The sequence below is a fragment of the Rana temporaria genome, chromosome 7 (genome assembly GCF_905171775.1).
Source record: "Rana temporaria chromosome 7, aRanTem1.1, whole genome shotgun sequence".
Classification (NCBI taxonomy): Eukaryota; Metazoa; Chordata; class Amphibia; order Anura; family Ranidae; genus Rana; species Rana temporaria.
The window spans coordinates 123,750,162-123,769,098 of NC_053495.1; the positions used below are offsets into that span (position 1 = coordinate 123,750,162).

Consider the following 18,937-nt stretch of genomic DNA (forward strand, 5'->3'; position numbering starts at 1 on the left):
GTTTCCCTCCTTTTTGAGTGCCAAGTTAGAGTCACATAGGAGTCCTACCCCGGGTAGATTCTCTTGGGCTATGCTAGGCACTTTGATTAGGGTCACTGCCTTACACATAGGGTACCTTCACTGGAACAGAGGACTGGTCTCTAATAAATTCCCTTGATGTCAGTGTACATTATCATGGTCACTGATGCATTTAGAAGGGACACGCAGAGCCCTTGCCCTATCCCCCTGTTCAGCACATCACCGATACCTCACTCCCAGTAATGGTGTGGAACCCCACCATGCACCTAGTATGGACTCCATCATGGCACTTTACTTACCTCTTCTGTACCTGTGTACAGGCTGGGGACCTCTGCGGTGCTGATCTGCTCCGGTTGCTATTAGAAATGGACATGCTCATGGAGAGAGTGCTGACAACAACTCCTCCTGCTACAATCTGCCCCACCTGCCATATGTACACCCTTAAGACAGGCCACTTGGTGGACCTCCATTACCCTTGGTAACCACTTGCTTTACTCTACTCTGTGTTAACTCTTAGGCCCTGTACACACGACCAGTTTCCTCGGCAGAATTCAGCTTCCGACCGAGTTTCTGGCTGAATTCTGCCGAGAAACACGGCCGTGTGTACACTTTCGGCCGAGGAAGCCGACGAGGACCTCGGCGAGGAAATAGAGAACATGTTCTCTATTTCCTCGTTGTTCCATGGGAGAACTCGGCCCGCTGAGGTCCTCGGCGGCTCCAGGACTGAACTGGCCGAGGAACTCGATGTGTTTGGCACGTCGAGTTCCTCGGCCGTGTGTACGGGGCCTTACACTGATATCCTCATACTCCAATGTGCTTAGTGACCCAAGCTGTAGCTGTATGTGTGCCGGTTAATTGCATTATACCCCTTGAGTAACTTCAGACCAGGCAAGGACAACATTTCCATGTTTTTACTTAAATCAGAAGTAAACCCATCCATAAAAAAAGTTTAATTTCCAGCACGTGCCGGAAATGTAACACTCCCATTGGTTGTGCTCTCAACCAAACTGTTAAACCATTCAGTGTCTGGTGTTATAACTGATCACATGTGCAGCATCATGGCAGTTGGCTAAAATGATAGCAGGGGTTACTTAAGCTTTAAGCATGATGACATTCTCAGACAACAGATCAACATAAGTGCAGTCTTTAACTAACATCCCTAGTCCCTAAGTTTGAGCTTGTGGCTACACCAGCATACCTGCATAGGATAAAAGTCCATACTTGGCATAGGAGGTTTCTTCAGATAGGACTGCAAGTCCCAGCAATTGATTCCAATAGCGGGAACTCTGATTTTGGCATGATGCTGACATTCCAAGTTCTGTCTACAGAGATGAGCAATACATCGCTCTAGCTCCTCGAGTTCCTTTGGCCTTTGACCCTTAGGTATGGATCACTGTCCCATTTTATCTACTTATTTTATTTAAAAATGTTTATATAGATAGATAAATACATCTAGTTGATTCTATGTCATATTGTAATGTTTTCATTAAACTGTGGATCATTTCAGTCTGTTATGCTTCTATTTTGAGTACATACGGTACATTTTGTTCATGATTGATTTACCATTGATGGCCTTTTTCAGTCAGGGAAATTGCAGCAAGCAAGTATGTTTATATTAGGTCTGCTCTTTTACCAATTTCTGGTGTTTCAATGATACATTTATTTTTGCTAATACAACAATTTTAATTGCAAGTTTTCAAAACATTTGATATGGGTATAGTCAGTTCTGTAGCAAACCTGAAGACCAAACTGAATGTTTTAGCTTGCATTTTAAGTCCCTATAGCTGCATTTTTTATGCTTTGAAGGAAGCTGACAAGGTACAACATTCTACAGGGTTGTATTTTTAATTTAATTACAGAAGCATGCAAGAAAAAAACATACATCGGCCTCTACTTAGTTTAACTTTCAGCATCTTAAATGTTGTAATTAAAGTTTATTAGGTACACATTTTGTCTTTTCTTCCTCCGTTGGGAATCAGCAAGCTTCTGGTAAAGGAATTAGTAATGCTATGCTGTCCAATGCATTAAGGTTTTGCTATTTATTAATATGACATGTCCAATTTCAGGGACGTCCTGGAACTGATGGAGCTCGTGGAATGCCCGGAGAACCTGGTTCAAAGGTATAGTATTCTTTATCTTTTTAACATTTTTAGAAAAAATATATGTTTCTTTTTTTTTTCTTTTTTTACTTATTACATAGAATGATTCTGTTCTGTCTGACCAGTAAAACAGTAATAGGCAGATAAGATACTGATGGTTCTTAGCAATAACTTTGAACGCCTCAATTTTTGTACATTGCAGGGTGACAGAGGTTTTGACGGTCTTCCAGGTCTCCCCGGAGAGAAAGGGCACAGGGTAAGTAAATCCTTGGGGAAATCAAATCGTAGTCTTTAGGGAAATATTTTCCTATTTTTAGAAGAAAATTGTAATTCTAATATTGCTCCAGCAGAGGGTGCCCTCTACTTTATTCTCTTATTGTTGATTTCAGAATATATTTTGGCTTGCAAAATCGAATAAATGTGAAAAAAAAACAGGAAACCCACTTAACCATTTGTTATAACACAGTATATTTGTTTAAAAATACTGTTATACTGTTTAAATACAGATTTACAAGGAAAGTTTCATAATGTGGTTTATAGGCAGTTCATGCCTTTCCAAGCTAGGCACATGGTATCTTGCAATGTTTACACCTTCAACAAGTACCATTTAGTTTTTACTGATAAGGTTTTTTTTTTTTTAACTGTCTGCATCAAGGGCAAATCATCTGCAGATTATTGCTGCATGAGTGATTATTGGCAAATGGCAGCAAATGACTGTGGGTGCTGTCAGTCTCCCATTGCTTTCAATGGGACTTTGCACTCACAGCTAATCGCAGGGAACCTCCGCTGAGTCTGCTGCGAGTAATCACAAAAGCCCATATTGCAAACGTGAATGCAACCTTAATGAGTTTAAAATTAACATATTGTGAAAGAAAAACAGAACTTGACAAAAGTGTTCTGCTTCTGAAAATGCTGGTTACCTGGCTGTAGTGTCTTAAGCCTCGTACACATGACCGAGGAACTCGACGGGCGAAACACATCGTTTTCCTCGTCGAGTTCCTTGTTAGGCTGTCGAGGAACTTGACAAGCCAATTTTCTCCATTCCCGTCAAGGAAATAGAGAACATACTCTCTTTTTGGCTCGTCGAGTTTCTTGACAGTTTCCTCGACGAAAATGCACACACGACCGGTTTCCTCTGCAAAAAATATCTCCCAGCAAGTTTCTTGCTGTTTTTTGCCGAGAAACTCAGTCGTGTGTACGAGGCCTTAAAGGGGAGTTCCAGGCTTTTTCAGTTTATTAAAAGTCAGCAGCTACAAAAAGTGTAGCTGCTGACTTTTAATAAACAGACACTTACCTGTCCCACGGTTCAGCAATGCAGGCGCCCGGATCCTTGTTCCTCTCCCCTTCCTCTCTGCAGCGCTGTCATTGGAACTGTGGGCACCCAGTTGTGACAGCTTGTGGCTTCACGGCTGGGCGCGCACTGCGCATGCAGGAGTTGCGCTGCGCTCTCTGAATGGACAGGAAATCTTCTGGGACCTGTGACATGTCCCAGATGATTGTCTAGAGGGAGGCGCCGCCTAGGGGGAGAGGAGGAGTCGCCTAGGTGGCCTGAAGGCGGAACGAGTTAGTGGGACAGGAAGTCCCTCTCTAAAGTAAGTACGCACCCCCCAAAAAAATGACATGCCAAATGTGGCATGTAAAGGGGCAAGGATTACTTAAAGTGGAAGTTCCACTTTTGGGTGGAACTCCACTTTAAGAACTAAAGCTAGAAACAATTAAACAAATCCGTAAAATTCGTCAATGTTATTTTCTACATACGTTTTCTGAGTCAGTGGCTTACAGTTTTATAGCTGGATTAAGAGAGAGCGCCGCATCTTTAAGTCGGCGTAGCGTATCGTATTTACGCTACGCCGCCTTAAGTCAGAGAGGCAAGTACTGTATTCAAAAAGCACTTGCCTCCTAACTTACAGCGGCGTAGCGTAAATGTGGCCGGCGTAAGCGCGCCTAATTCAAATGAGGATGGAGGGGCGTGTTTTATGTAAATGATTGGTGACCCGACGTGATTGACATTTTTTACGAACGGCACTTGCGCCGTCCGTGTACATATCCCAGTGTGCATTGCTCCAAAGTACGCCGCAAGGACGTATTGGTTTCGACGTGAATGTAAATGACGTCCAGCCCCAATCACGGACGACTTACGCAAATGGCGTAAAATTTTCAAATTTCGATGCGGGAACGACGGCCATACTTAACATTGACTAGGCCAGCTAGGGGGCAGCTTTATCTTTACGCGGCGTAACTCTTACAGAAACGGCGTATCTTTACTGCGACGGGCGCACGTACGTTCGTGAATCGGTGTATCTAGGCATTTACTTATTCAACGCCGAACTCAACGGAAGCGCCACCTAGCGGCCAGCGTAACTCTCTCTGAATCCAGCTATTAGAGTGTTTAGAAGCGACCTGTCTTAAACTTTAAAGGGAGCTGTATATACATCAGTTAGTAGACTGCAATGCACAAATCAGAATTTTGGAATTTTGGATTATGCTGCCACTTTGACCAAAGCGTTCCAAAAAGCAAGAAGCAAGAGTTCCAAAAATGTCAAGCCTTTTTGTCCAAATCACTTTGAAAGCACCATTTTAAAGGACATAGTTTATTGATCAACACAAAAAAATGAGCAGTATTCCTGGTGGTTACCAGATCAAACGTTTAATTACCAGTGGATTGTCCTAAAACAATGGCTCCCATTAAGCCTAAAACAATCAGATATTTTATCACTCTGAATGGTAAGAGGAAAGTTAGTTACTGTATAAATATTGAATATGAAGATGTGAAATCAAAGGATCTCCAAGAGAATTAGCAGCTCTTCTAGGCAGAGCTGCTCACCCTTGCAACAACATTATTTCATCTGAAGATGCCACCATAGGTACACGTAAGGGTGTGTCAGCAGCATGCCTTATACGAGAAATGGGATGCCAAATAAAAACCACACTAGGGATTTGACCTGGAATTTTAAGTGCAGCTTAATATGTCTGAGTATTATCAATAGTGGTAATGATAATAATAATAATAATAATAATAATAATAATAATAATAATAATAATAGTTGTTATTATTATTATTATTATTATTATTATTATTATTATTATTTATTTTTAATGCACTTATATTGTACTCAGTGCACTAATAAATGCAATGATGTGACAATTTCCTTTGCATCAAGGATAAATGTATTGAGATCATGTATATACTTACTATTACTCATTTTCTGTGTTTATATTGTCCAGGTGTGGCTATAGCCATACCATGCCAGTTGGACCTCAGGAAATGATTTTACCATAAAGTAATGCCATTCCCACATGCCATTCCTATCCGACAGCCACACAGACTGTGTTATACGCATTTCAGCAAACACCCAACATCACTAGCTGGAAGCGTCAGTGGCAGGAGTAAATGTGGAAATCAGAAGGTGCACATTGTGATCAGTGTATGACCTTGCTGAAGTCTGTAGGGTTGGATGAGTATCATCGTATCTCTGTGGTTCTTTTTAAGAGTAAACAAAAAGCAAAGAAAAGTAAATTTTATTTAGTATATTTTGTATGTTTTTTTTTTTTGTACATTGTTTGTTAAAGGTTTTCTTCTCTATTTTGTTTGCTTTGTAGGGTGACCGAGGTCCTCTAGGCCCACCTGGCTCACCTGGTGAAGATGGAGACAGGGTAAAACTATTTAACCATGTCCTTTTTATCGCTTTACCTATCCATCTTTGTTCATTAGACAGATTGTACTGCTCATTTTCTCAATGTAGTGATTTGTAAGTAACTGTGTGAGCTCTAGCACTTTTACATTTTCTTTGCTTTTTATTCTACATTGGAATTCTCCAGTCACCAGTATTATGTTAATATTATAGCAACAATCTTTCTGATTTTCCATCTGTATTGACTTTTGTCACACCTAGGCATGATAATGCAATGGGCCTGTCCTTTTATATAAAGGAAATAGAACTAGGTATTTGCTGACCAATCATGGGGTGATGCACACTCAGGGTGTCATAAACTTAGGAAGTGTGGCAGCTGTCACCTCAAGTAGTACAGGGAGATATATAGAGAAACAAGAGCAGGGACAACACCTGCTATAACCAATAAACACAAGCTGCATGAAGAAAATGTCTAGTAAGCTAAAAAAAATCTGAGCTCTCTTGATATAAAATGACCCTTAGCCTAGGTTCACATTGGAGCAATTTGTCATGCGATTTGAGAGCTCAAATTGCATGACAAGTTGCAGCCTATTGGAGGCAATGGCACTGTTCCAAGCAGTGCGACACCGATTTTGCGGTGCCGCACCAATTTGCAAAAGTAGTTTCTGTACTACTTTTGCTGATATCAGGTGCGACTTCAATAGACATCTGTACATGAAGCCACACAGATGTCTATCAAGTAGAAGCTGAAATCGCGCTGACCTTGCTACTTTGAAATCGCGCTACTTCAAGTGAAGTAGCGCGGTTTCAAAGTAACATCAATGTGAACCAGGGCTTAGGCTCCATGTACACGGGACGTTTTTACAACTGCTCCTGAATGATTTATCTTGACAGATAGTAACCCACGTTTAAAACGTCAGTTTTGCCATGTTTATATGCCGCGTTTAGCAGTGTTTTGCTACCGTTTGCATTTAGAAGCGTTTTATTTTAAATAACGAAAAACGCCTATAAACAAAATGCTGCTAAACGTGGGTTACCGCGTTTAGCGCCTGAAACGTAGAAATCTTTGGCATCTGAACCCTTTTTTTTGGCTTTTAAAGAAACGCTGTTAAACGCAACTGCCTAAATACAGCAATAAACTAGACTGTGTACATGGTCACATAGGATAGCATTGAATGAGTTCAGGGGCAGTTGAAAAAAGCATCCAACTGCCTCTGTACGTACATTTAGCAGCGTCCTGTGTACATGGGGCCTTACCTATTCTGCCAGTGTCAGACATCACACTGCCCAGTACTGCCTCTCCTTTCATAAGAAAACTAGAGAAATCTCTTACTGCATACATTTAGTTCTTTCAACAGGTCTTACCTTTAATGTAGTCCAGAATGTTTTTTTAATGCAGGTAAACCCATACAATATGCTAAATGACTGAATTATTATGTATCAGAAGGACATGTGGTCTAGAATAATTAGACACAATAATATTAAGTTAATATTAAGGATAATCTACTTGCTGACAGTGTTTGCTGCAGCCTTAAATAATACAGATTCTGTATAATTACATATTAAATCCATATCCTTACAGACTACAAAGGTTTAAAACAATGTATTTTTTTATAAAATGGGATTATTAATCTAATGCCCAACCTATGAGCCATTGTCAGAGAGCTGAGCCAATGCCAATGTTCAACAAGAATTCTTTAAAAGTGATCACGTTCCCTCTTTTCTCAGCTGTGTAAGAGCTAGGGGAGGAGAAGCAGCAGCACACTGACCTTCCCAGAGAAAGGCTGTGTGAAGGGGCACAAGTCTTATCATTGAAAGAGAGCAGGCTGAGTTCCCAGCATAGCTGGAGAACTGACCACGATGTGTTCTCCTGCTTAGTGTGGCCAGTTTTTATTAGGAAAGCAGAGGGACTGGCAGAAACACCAGAGATTTCACACAGAGAACACAATACTTTTTTCCTACAATTACAAGGTACAAATTCTAAAGTGTTTGTAGGGGGCGGTAGCAGCTTAGAATTTTGCTTAATTTAATTTAATTAATTTTAATAAAAAAATTTCAATAGGCGCAAGATAAATATTTTATTAGGTACAGCAAGCACATATCAGGAATATGAAATGTTGGGTTCACATATTCTTTAATGCAGGTTATAAGCTTCTTTGAAGGGCCTGTAAGATTCTGAATAGCATTAAAAAAAGCAAAAGTTAACTCACATGTAAGGTGAAGAAGGTATAGGTACTAACCAAAAAAAAAATATATAAACTGCATTCACATAAAGAATATCTTGCCGATCAATGACAAAAAAACAAGATTTGACATTAGTCTTCTGTTTTAAAATCACTTAGGTGTTGACCTACATGGGCAAAAATGGGTATGGCTAATGATTACTGTCTACAAGTGTGTGCAATCAATGGTTAGTCATCAGTGTGTTTAATTTCAGCACACAGTCCCATCCAATTATGATTATTCATGTTGCCAGCTGATCAGATTCTCATGAAATCTGAAATGGACTTTTTATTAAAATGTCATGTAAGAAGGGCGCATATAAGCACTACCAAACAACATTATTGGTTTAAAGCGGGGGTTCCACCTGCAATTTTTAAAGTCAGCAGCTACAAACACTGTAGCTTCTGACTTTTAATAAGGACTCTTACCTGTCTTAAGTGCCTGTGATGTCAGCCCCCCGAGGCTGATCCCTCGATCCTGGCAGGTCCCGGCGCCGCCATCCTCACTAAGGTGAACAGGCAGTGGAGCCTTGTGGCTTCACTGCCCATTTCCTACTGCGCATGCACTAGTCTCGCAGCGCTTTGTGAATGGGTGGCTGCTTTCTGGGATACACACAGTTCCCAGAAGGCAGCGCGACACATTCCCCGGAAGACAACGCGAGGAGGACGAGGAAGAAGACATGCCACTGACTAGGAAGAGGCAGATTAGGAAGATCCGCATAGCAACCGCAATAACTGGTAAGTACATTTTTTTTTCTTTTTTTTTTTTGCAGGATTGTGGTGTCATTTTTTTTTCAGGGTGGACCTCCACTTTAAGTAGAAAATTAGCCCTAACTTGATATGATTAAAATAAACGTGGCTTCCAATGTTTTGAAATCAAACCAAAGCCTGGGCAAAGGTTACATTTTCTCTGGAAACAAATGGCATTATGGGCACTTCATGTCATTGAAGCAGCATAGAGCCTATTGATCCTTTCTGCTAAACCTGGAATGAAAGAGGAGGATAAGTAGAGAAAGAAACATGGCTGCCCTTGTGTCTATACTACTGTCTATTTATAGATTTACAAACTATAGACAGAAACAGTTTCAATACTCAACCATAGACACTTTTATATAGGCAACATAGCAATTCGTGTTTATATAGAGAGGGTAAGAATATATCTATACAGATAACAATATGTAATCTTATCTGATCCAGCCAGCACATTAACATTAGTTTCTAGAGTTGCTTCTTAAATTAGCCTTTTCTATCTATCTTGGAAAAGGTTATATACTACAACATATATTTTACAATTTGACAAACACAGGCATTCATCGCTTGTCCTGCTTTTACGTGCTGTGTGTTTAAATAACAGTAGAAACAGCTTTTTCTTTTGTGTAACAGGGAGAAGATGGAGAGGTTGGACCCAGAGGGCTGCCCGGTGAACCTGTGAGTGACACATTAATCTGTTTTACACAAAACTCTTACTTTATAGCTTCACATTTTCACAACTAACTTGGTGTAACATGCAGCAGCGTTTCTGACGGGGGAATCATTCAAACCTCTATTGTAACCCTTACATTGTCAAAGGTCTCACTGTTATGCTTAAAACAGCACTATAAAGAATATATGAAAAATTGTGACCTATTAGCCCATATGAACCAGTATCATTAATTTGGTTTGGAGTACTCAGGATAGCCAAAGGTAACTTTTGGTTGGTTGTTGGAGGTTACTGTTCTTTGTACATTGGTCTTTTTATTTAACCAAATTGTCTTCACCTAAGCTAAAGGAAGATTCCCTTTGAAAAGTATACACTTTGTTAGGAAAACCATCTTCTCTAATTGAGTTAATTAGGCCCATAGAATGAAACAGTCCCACATGTTGTGTATTTTATTTACTGTATTCATTGTGTACTGAAGACCTAACTATGCACAGGGAACTTCTGTTCTTTCTGCAGACCTATTTTGGCATGTGGCTATATCCCATTGTTCCCATACTTAAAAAAATCATGTAATGAAAGACACATTTAAGCTGCCATTGCTAACCTTTCCTTCTGAAAGTGCTAGTTGCCTTGCAGTAATGTTGATGCTTGCCTTCAGCAGCTTCTAAATCAATGACCTGTAACAAGTATACATATAAAATGTTCTGACTTTTCTCTAAGCTATCACTTGCTGTATGCTTGATCTAGGCCTATAATCAGAAGTATAAAAGTCGGGCACAGTCATATTACTATCATTTTCAGATGGAGACCAGCTATGTTCCCATATTCCTTTTGTGACAGGTGTGCTTAAAAAGTGAAGGAGATGAAAAACGTTGACTTTATGAAGCTAGTATAAAAAAGAGCATAAAAGAGTATAAAAAAATCAGTCACTTGTACAAAAATTGTAGCTGTTGACTTTCAATGAACAGACACTCACCTGTCCAAGGATCCAGCACTGTCCTCATCTGGGCTGGTTCTTCACTGGTCTTCAGGTCCCCAACGTGACATGCTAACTGTGGGCAGCTGGCTGTGCCTCTTTATGGCTTTGCAGATGGCTTCCCACTGTGCATGCATGAGCCACACTGCATTTTGTAAATGGTCCTGCAGCCTTCTAGGACATGCGACCTGTCCCAGAAGGGGAAGAGCAGAGCTACCCCTTTTGAGTGAAGTTCCGCTTTAACTTTCATTATGCTATGGATTAAATAAACATTCACCATCAGAGGGCAGAATTACCATTAGTTGACTTCCCCCCTAAAGTTTCAACAGACTTCTTATTATTGCCATATTTACAGACACATTTGTTTAGCAGTTTCCATTATGTAGTGTGCTGCAGATCAGTTTGTGCTATATTTTTTTTAACACACCAGAAAAAGCTTTTAAATATGGATTTTGGTAAGTTATCAAACTCGCTGAAGTAAAAAAAAAAAAAAAGTTAATGCCTTATCATACGAAAGAGAAGGAGAAAAAAATAATAATTTTCTTCCGGTTATTTTCAAAGGTATATTTTCATCATATGAATGACAGCAGTTGCTTTTATTTCTTCAGATCCACTTCAAGAGATTTGACAGTAAAATTATTAAAAAACATTTTAGGCTTGTGCAGACAGCTAGATATTTTCAATAGGTATATCAAAGCTTTCCTGACAAACTGATTTAAAAAATGTTGAGTCTAGTCACTTATGTTCACTGAGAACACCCATGGTTGTCAGCGTGTAACAAAAACAGTGAAAGACATCCCTGAAGGATGAATACTTGTCAAAGAAGATCAGAAGTACATAATCTATTGGTATTGACTCCAAAATTAGGTCCTCTTGTAGATTTTATTTTGAGGCATATCTTTTGGGGTCCCTCAATAATGGCAGGCTGACAGTTAAAGCTCAGGCTGCAAGGAAGTATAGTCTTGTGGCTGCTGCCGGCCGGGGAGAAGCCCGCCCATGCATCAGAGAATGATAGACAAGAGCTAAAGGTCCCATAAGCCCTACATCAGAACAAGATCCACTGTGTGTGAACATGTGGTAGTCTTAGCTTGGACCCCACCAGGCCAAGTCCCCAACATGCTTTGCTCTGCCCACCAGAGCTTACTCATGGGGACGAATCTAGACCTTTAGCTCTTGTCTCCAATATAAAGTACAAAACTGCATCAAGTCATTTTATAAAATATCCTGCAGTGAAATGCACAGATGTTTGCAAGTTTACATACACGTGAAAGGAAAGAGTATGTCTCCAAATAGCTAAAGTTAATGACTTTGGCATTTTTCATAGGGCAAGCATGTTTTTAGTTTCCCTGAAAAAATCAAAAATTAGGAGTATACATTTTTTGTATTGATCTTTGCAGTTAACTCTCTGTGTGAGTCATTACATTGGATTAAAGGAAACCTGTAATGTATTTCTAAAACTATTGGTTAACTGATTGTCTTTGGATTTATTACTTACTGATTCTCTGACCATGAACAGGCATGCAGATTAGAAAGGCACAGTGATAAAAATAACTCCTTATCTGCATATTTGTTCTAGGTCTGTGCTTCAGAAAGCTTTGAAGAAACGGCATATGCATAGCAGCCAAGCAACAAGCATTTTTAGAAGGAGAAGTCATCAATGGCAGCCACTATATTCTCTCATTACAGGGTTCCTTTAAAGCAATGGCTAGTGAGAGCTGACTCTTAGTACAATAACCTAGTACATTTATCCCTATGATAAAGTTTTCAAATCTGACTACATTTTATGTATTAATGGAAAAAGTTGACTGAATATTACTTTTTTTCTTTCAGGGTGAACGCGGATTGTTAGGTCCAAGAGGTTCCCCTGGCCCCCCAGGACAACATGTATGTAAATGATTAATAAAATGGTGTTAAATTGAAAATAGATTTTAACTAGTGGTGTAGTCATAGATATGGTCAGAAATAAGTTGGTACTGGAGTAATAAAATATTTTAAAGGCAAAGTATAACTACTTAAATGTTATTCATAGGTAGACTGAAAGTTAATAAACAGTGGCAACAGAGGAGATGTCTTGGGAGGGATAAATAAGTATTGCCAAAGTATTATGATGACATGTTCAAGGTTGAAGTCTTGTTAGTGACCAACCTTGAAAGGATTATATTGCAGTAGTTATATTGGAAAATTCTGATAATGTACACTAAAACAGATGTGGAGTTTTAAGTTAGAAAGTGGTGCAATTTCAAGACTTAAGCCCTGTACACATGATTGGATATCTAATGGAATCTAATCCGATGGATTTTTTCGTTGGATATCCGATGAAGCTGACTTTCATCAGTCTTGCCTACACACCATCAGTCAAAAATCCGATCGTGTCAAAACGAGATGACGTACAACACTACGACGAGCCGAAAAAAATTAAGTTCAGTGCTTCCAAGCATGCGTCGACTTGATTCTGAGCATGAGTGGATTTTTGACCGATGGAGTTCCATACAGACGATCGGATTTTTCTATCAGTTTTTTATCCATAGGAAAAACACAGATGGAAATAAAACCGATGGGGCCCACACACGATCGGTTTGTCCGATGAAAACATCGGTCTGTTTTCAGTGGACAAACCGATCGTGTTTATGCGGCATAAGAGCGGTGGTTCCCACTGTTTTTTGTCACTTACCCCCTGGAAGCCCATATCCATGAACTTTACTCCCAAATAATCTAGTACTATTCCAAAATTGCCAGAATCATGTCCACAGTAGGGATGAGCTTCAAGTTCGAGTCATCAACATCTATTTACCACTCAGTGATCCAGTGTCAATAGTTGCTAGAATGCAGGTAGTCAGCCAGACAGTGCCATGCATTTTCATGGTGAAAGTGGGATAGCCACCTATATCCTAGCAACCAATGATCACTCTGCTTCTCCTGCTCAAATCCACCAAGGACTGTGCTGCCTAGTCTCACTTAGTGACCAATCGACATTTATCGATACTGCATGTACAATTTTTTTATATGTACCCCAACATTTACTGGTGCATACTTCAGGTTGGGAACAATTGATATAGAGAAACTGGAGGTTGCTTTGAACATAAGAGTTCAGAGATAAGGCTAAGTCAAGGATAACATCAAGGTTAGCTTGTGAGGTGGATACAATAACAGTACCATAAACAATTGGATGGATGTATGCTTGCAATGTTATGGTTAAAGTGAAACATAATCAGCTCAGCTTTCCTGTGCTGAAACTTAGGGTACCTTTCAGAACTGCAGAAAGAAGTGTCTGACTGTCTAATAATGGATTGTTTTGGCAGCAAGGGACACACCGATGAATTGACAAGTACTAGCCAGAGTAATAGTAGAGAGAGGGTTGTGGAAGGCAATCAGGCACAATTAAAGTAGATTTTAAAAAGACTGATCTGATAATAATTAACGGTACTGAAGGGCCCTAAAAAAGAATTAATGAATTATTATAGTCTATTTTGCATTAAAGCCTACATTTTTACATTAGTTTTTGAATAGTTTTAAAGAGTTACAATTTCTCCTGGGTTATCATTTCTTTTCACGACCCCATTGGGAGATTTCCCCTAACATTCTATCCCTGGGATACCTATGCAAGTAGGCAAGAGATGGTGGATGGAATTGTCACCAGAACAGGAAGACACAGGAAGCAAAATAAACATTGTCAGAAGTTCCAACCATTCCCTAATCTATGAAAATGTTGCTATTGGAAATATTTTCTTTAACTTTCTGTCGTGACAAGTAGTGCAGGGAAATCTTTCTAATACTGACACAGAAGAAAATAAAAGAATGACAGAGACTCCAAAAATATCCTACTCTATCTAAGAGTTAATGGTTTTGTTGTTTTGGACTTTGAATAGGTAAGGTTACACCCAACTGTTCTTTGAATGCTATGCTATGTAAGCATCATCGTGAAAAATACATTGTTTGAAAAAAAAATCTGCCTGCAGACTATCCTTACAGGAAGGAGTAGTCATTTACTTTCAAAGTATGTAAAATGTAATTCATATATATTTTATTTAACAGGGTGTAGCTGGCGTAGATGGACCCCCAGGACCCAAAGGTAACTTGGTAAGTATCTTTATTGTACCTCATTTTTTATGCATAAGCTAACTAGTATATTTGTAATAATGCAAACTGTGTATTTATGATGTATGATGTCTAGACAGCACAGAGGCGGCTGGTGTTTTTTTCTTTTGGTGGGGCAAAAGACCACCCCCCTTGTTCGGCCGGCAGCAAACCCCCCCCCCAAGAGGACGGTTGGGACACGCACTTACCCCATCTAGGAAGCGGGCGGGCAACTTTCTTTCTTCCTCCTTATGTGGATCACGGCAGCTTCAACCGTGCATCTAGGATTGGCTGTCCTTTCAGCAAAATCGGGAAATAGGTATCAGACCTGTGCTACCTAATTGGTGGAGAGGCAGTGTTAGCGCTATTCTAACACACCTGGGTGGGCTCCAAGTGCAATGATCTGCATCCAGCGCCCATCCTATTTTGAAGCCTATTAGAGCCTCTGGCTCTAATCAGATGCTTTAAAATAATCCCCTGCCGCTGTAATTCATGTGCCTGGCATCCTGAAAGAGGCCAGATGCATGAATAGGGGGGGCACAGCAATAGTAAGGGGAGGCGGCGCCCATGAGCCCTTTATGAATGGGCCACCCCTGCTAGGTAGCTGGATAGCTTTATTAGTACTTAGCATTTTGAACTCACTGAATTCTACTGTATTATACAATAGAACTGTGCATATGCATTGTTTATTGTGACAACTTTAATGTGGCAATAGGTGCCCATAGAAAAGATAATCATACTGTCAAATAGCTTTAGTATGCTATGAACCTCTCCTGGGGTTTAAAATAGGTGGAATATCAAAATATCTCTCCAGTGTAATGTGTGGCAAAAATCGTAAACTTTAGCTCCTAACTTTGAGGGGTAGATGAAACTAACTTAGCAAAGGGTTCACTTTACTTATTCAATTGCGTACAAGCAAACATTAATTTTTTCATTGTCTCTGTACACGATTGGGTATGCAAAGTTATATTGCTTTTTATATTGCTTTTTACATTTGCTAAGCTGAGTAAACATGCTCTACTGCTTTAGTAAAGCAACACAATTGAATCAGACTGGTGTGAAGGAGATGCATTATGTGTTATTCTCAGCCATGGTCTGCAGTTTTAGTGCAGTTCACAGAAAGATTGTATTTGAACGATGCAAAGTTAAAGCTGGTCTAGTCCTGACCATTCAAAGCACAGGAAAATAATATGCAGTAACAGGTTATATTTGCAAATTTGCTTGATATTGGGTTTTTTAAAAGTACATTTATCTTTTTAAGCTTCAATATTGAATCAATCTAGCCTTTGGATTTAATGTGGTTTATTTTATTTCTCTTATTACTCTATACTAAACATTCTTGAATCAAGAGCTCTTGTAAAAAGCAATTTAATAATAATTTCGGCTGTGAAATAATACTATTTTTATAACTTAATCCTGGGCAGCAACTGTATGCTCAAAACTGTCTAAACGTAGTCGTAGAGGACTTAGCTATATCCTCTCCAAGAAAATTGCCATTTTACAGTTGCAAACAAGATCCCATGGATGCATTGGCACAAATGTAGAGTTTAATCTACCGTATGTAATAGTGCAAAAAAAAATTTAAAATCACACTCCATTTACAGTGGTACTTAAATTAATTGCATGAATTAAAAAATGTCAGGATTGGTCACCACAGAAAAAGAACAACTTTAAGAAAACCCATTTATATATGAAAAATGTCAGTATTACAATAAATAAAGTGGACCATCTTAATGGACTGGCTGTAGTTGAATTGACTACCTCTTGGTTCAATATGCAGTAAACATTGGTTAAATAATAAGTTGTCATAGTAAAGTGAGAGATTAAACTGTAGCATCATCTGAAGCTTAATTTTGTTTAATTTTGACTAATTTTAGGAGTTATTTTCCTGCTCTTAAGGACATTATGTTGCGCTTTTAATACAGATACAGTGATTTTTATATGGGTTAAACCAGTTGAGTGCTTTCATAAAAGCATGTTCCATCACAATCTAGCTTTTATTTTCTACAGTTAAATGCAACATGATTATACTTGTTAATTAAATTGCTTTACATACATCTGCCCTTCATTCTTCTTCTTTGATGTTCTTAGTGTGTCTGCCCTTAGTGTGTATCTAATGGGTTGCTGATATGAAAATTACTATAGCTCTTGTTTGTATGTTCTTGTTATATTACACGGTTGTAATGTTATAATTGTGTCTTTGTCTTTGAACTTATCTATGCCTCTTGCAGCTTAAAATAATCCTGCTGTGAGAGAAACATGGAAGCTGACATTGCTGGGTCCTGCTTCCTAAAATGCTAGTTGCATGGCTCACCTACCGATCTTCTGTATTCAGTACCTGAATTATTGACCTTGAACAAGTATGCTATTTGAGATGTCTGCCTTTTTTATGATTTTCTTAAATCTGCATACTTGTTCCAGGATCCAGATTTACTCAAAGTAATTGATCTGATTAACAGCCAATCAGCTAATATTTTGGAAAGGAAACTCCATATCTCTCTTATAACAAGTTTACTTTAGCTTTTTTTAAATATGTTAAAAACATTCTAATTTTCTTGATCTACAGACAGAAGAGATTCTGTCATTCCTAAACATATTCTCCTCCCATCCCCCAACTCCCCTTCTCTTTTATCACCTCTTCTCCTGCAACTGTCACCTCTGTCCTCTCCCCTTTTTTCCTCCTCCTTTTCACTCCTCTGTCCTCTTTACCTCTACACTCCTTTCCCCTTCCCGCCTCTTCTTTTCACTCCTCTGTCCTCTTTCCCTCTACACTCCTTTCCCCTACCCACCTCTCCTTTTCACTCCTCTGTCCTCTTTCCCTCTCCATTCCTTTCCCCTACCCGCCTCTCCTTTTCACTCCTCTGTCCTATTTGCCTCTCCACTCCTGTCCTCTACCCTCCTCTTTTCTTCTCTCCTCTTCCTTTTCTTCCTCTCCTTACACGTGGTCTTCTCTCCTGTCCTCTCCCTCCTCTCCTTTCTGTTCCACTCTTCACCCCTCTATTGTTCTCTTCATCTTTGCCTTCTCCTACCTCATATCTTTCCCTTTCCTCTCCACTTCTGAGTTGGAAGTATTTTCCAGCCTACAGCAAGTTGGGTCGATAAAGACTAATGGCTAGGTGTATACAGACAAATGTCTCACTAACAACAGTGGTTTTATGCATTTATTATTGCTAGCTAGCTACCTTGTACATGGTCTAATTCTTATTGAATATTGAAATTAATGCCCAAAAGTGTTAAATTGTTGGTAACAATGGAAACACTAAGGACCTTCATATGGACATTGGCAGGATTGTGGCACATATGTAAGCTTTATTACAAACTTCAGGGCATTTAAATAGATATTTCAATACATATAGAGACACATATTGAGTCACACGATCTCTTTCTAATACTTTGCTGTGTTGGGGGTGCATTATTTCTGCTACACTTAATTCCAGGGCATCCTGATGTTTGATTTTCCTTTGACATTTTTAATTTAATTAACGGAAAATCAAGCAAAGGGAGTTTCATACACTCTAATGACTTTTGAGCATTTTATAGAAAAGAGCCTGGATGTTCACCAGCAAGATCTTTCAGGCCTCGTACACACGGCCGAGGAACTCGACGTGCCAAACACGTCGAGTTCCTTGGCCAGTTCAGCCCTGAAGCCGCCGAGGACCTCGGCGGGCCGAGAGCTCCCATAGAACAACGAGGAAATAGAGAACATGTTCTCTATTTCCTCGCCGAGGTCCTCGTCGGCTTCCTCGGCCGAAAGTGTACACACGACCAGTTTCCTCGGCAGAATTCAGCCAGAAACTCGGTCGGAAGCTGAATTCTGCCGAGGAAACTGGTCGTGTGTACGGGGCCTCATACTGTCATTAGGCAATCTTTAAGGCAAGAATTAAAACTTTTGTCCACCTATTCTAACAGAGTGCGTGAAAACCTTGCACATAATACAAGGGGTCTTTTATTGTTACTAAAGCTGTGCACTGACACATTACTGCAAATCATAGCTTACAGGGTATCCCTGAATATAAAAAAAAATAACATGAAAATGAATCTAAAGACTTGATCAGCAAATGAATATACATTATAAGGGTGGGTTATCCTGGAGTATAACAAACCCCAAAACAGATATAATATATACATGACTTTAAAAAGTACCCTATTATCTGGGATCTTACATATTAATAAGCAATTTCTATATTTGCAAGGCTTAAGAAGGATAGCAATACATTTATACTGAGAATATACCCAACCGTAAATAACTGCTTGGTTCAAAATGCAATTTCACTATATTTTAAATAGTCCTATTAACACATCAATCTAACTTTATACAGAATGGCTGCATTGTTAAACACTGGTTATGTTTATAAATGCTGTCATGAACAAAGAAATTAGAGAAGAAAATCTAAATTAACTAATTAAAAGATCAATTTTTTCATCAATGTTTCTCAACTAATTGCAGTTCTGTTATTCAGTGTTCTTTCTAATGATTTGTTAATGGTTGACTTAGT

At 39.2% G+C, this 18,937-nt stretch overlaps 1 protein-coding gene across 5 annotated transcripts in view; it reads left to right on the forward strand.

Annotated features, from left to right (window-relative positions):
* Positions 1-18,937, forward strand: part of COL11A1 (collagen type XI alpha 1 chain) — a 255,883-nt gene that overhangs the window by 131,383 nt on the left and 105,563 nt on the right. For all 5 annotated transcript variants that reach the window (XM_040359914.1, XM_040359918.1, XM_040359916.1 and 2 more), the window contains 6 exons: positions 2,085-2,138; positions 2,320-2,373; positions 5,718-5,771; positions 9,355-9,399; positions 12,198-12,251; positions 14,400-14,444. In XM_040359914.1, the coding sequence (XP_040215848.1) occupies positions 2,085-2,138; positions 2,320-2,373; positions 5,718-5,771; positions 9,355-9,399; positions 12,198-12,251; positions 14,400-14,444 (306 nt within the window). The remainder of the gene's footprint in view (positions 1-2,084; positions 2,139-2,319; positions 2,374-5,717; positions 5,772-9,354; positions 9,400-12,197; positions 12,252-14,399; positions 14,445-18,937) is intronic.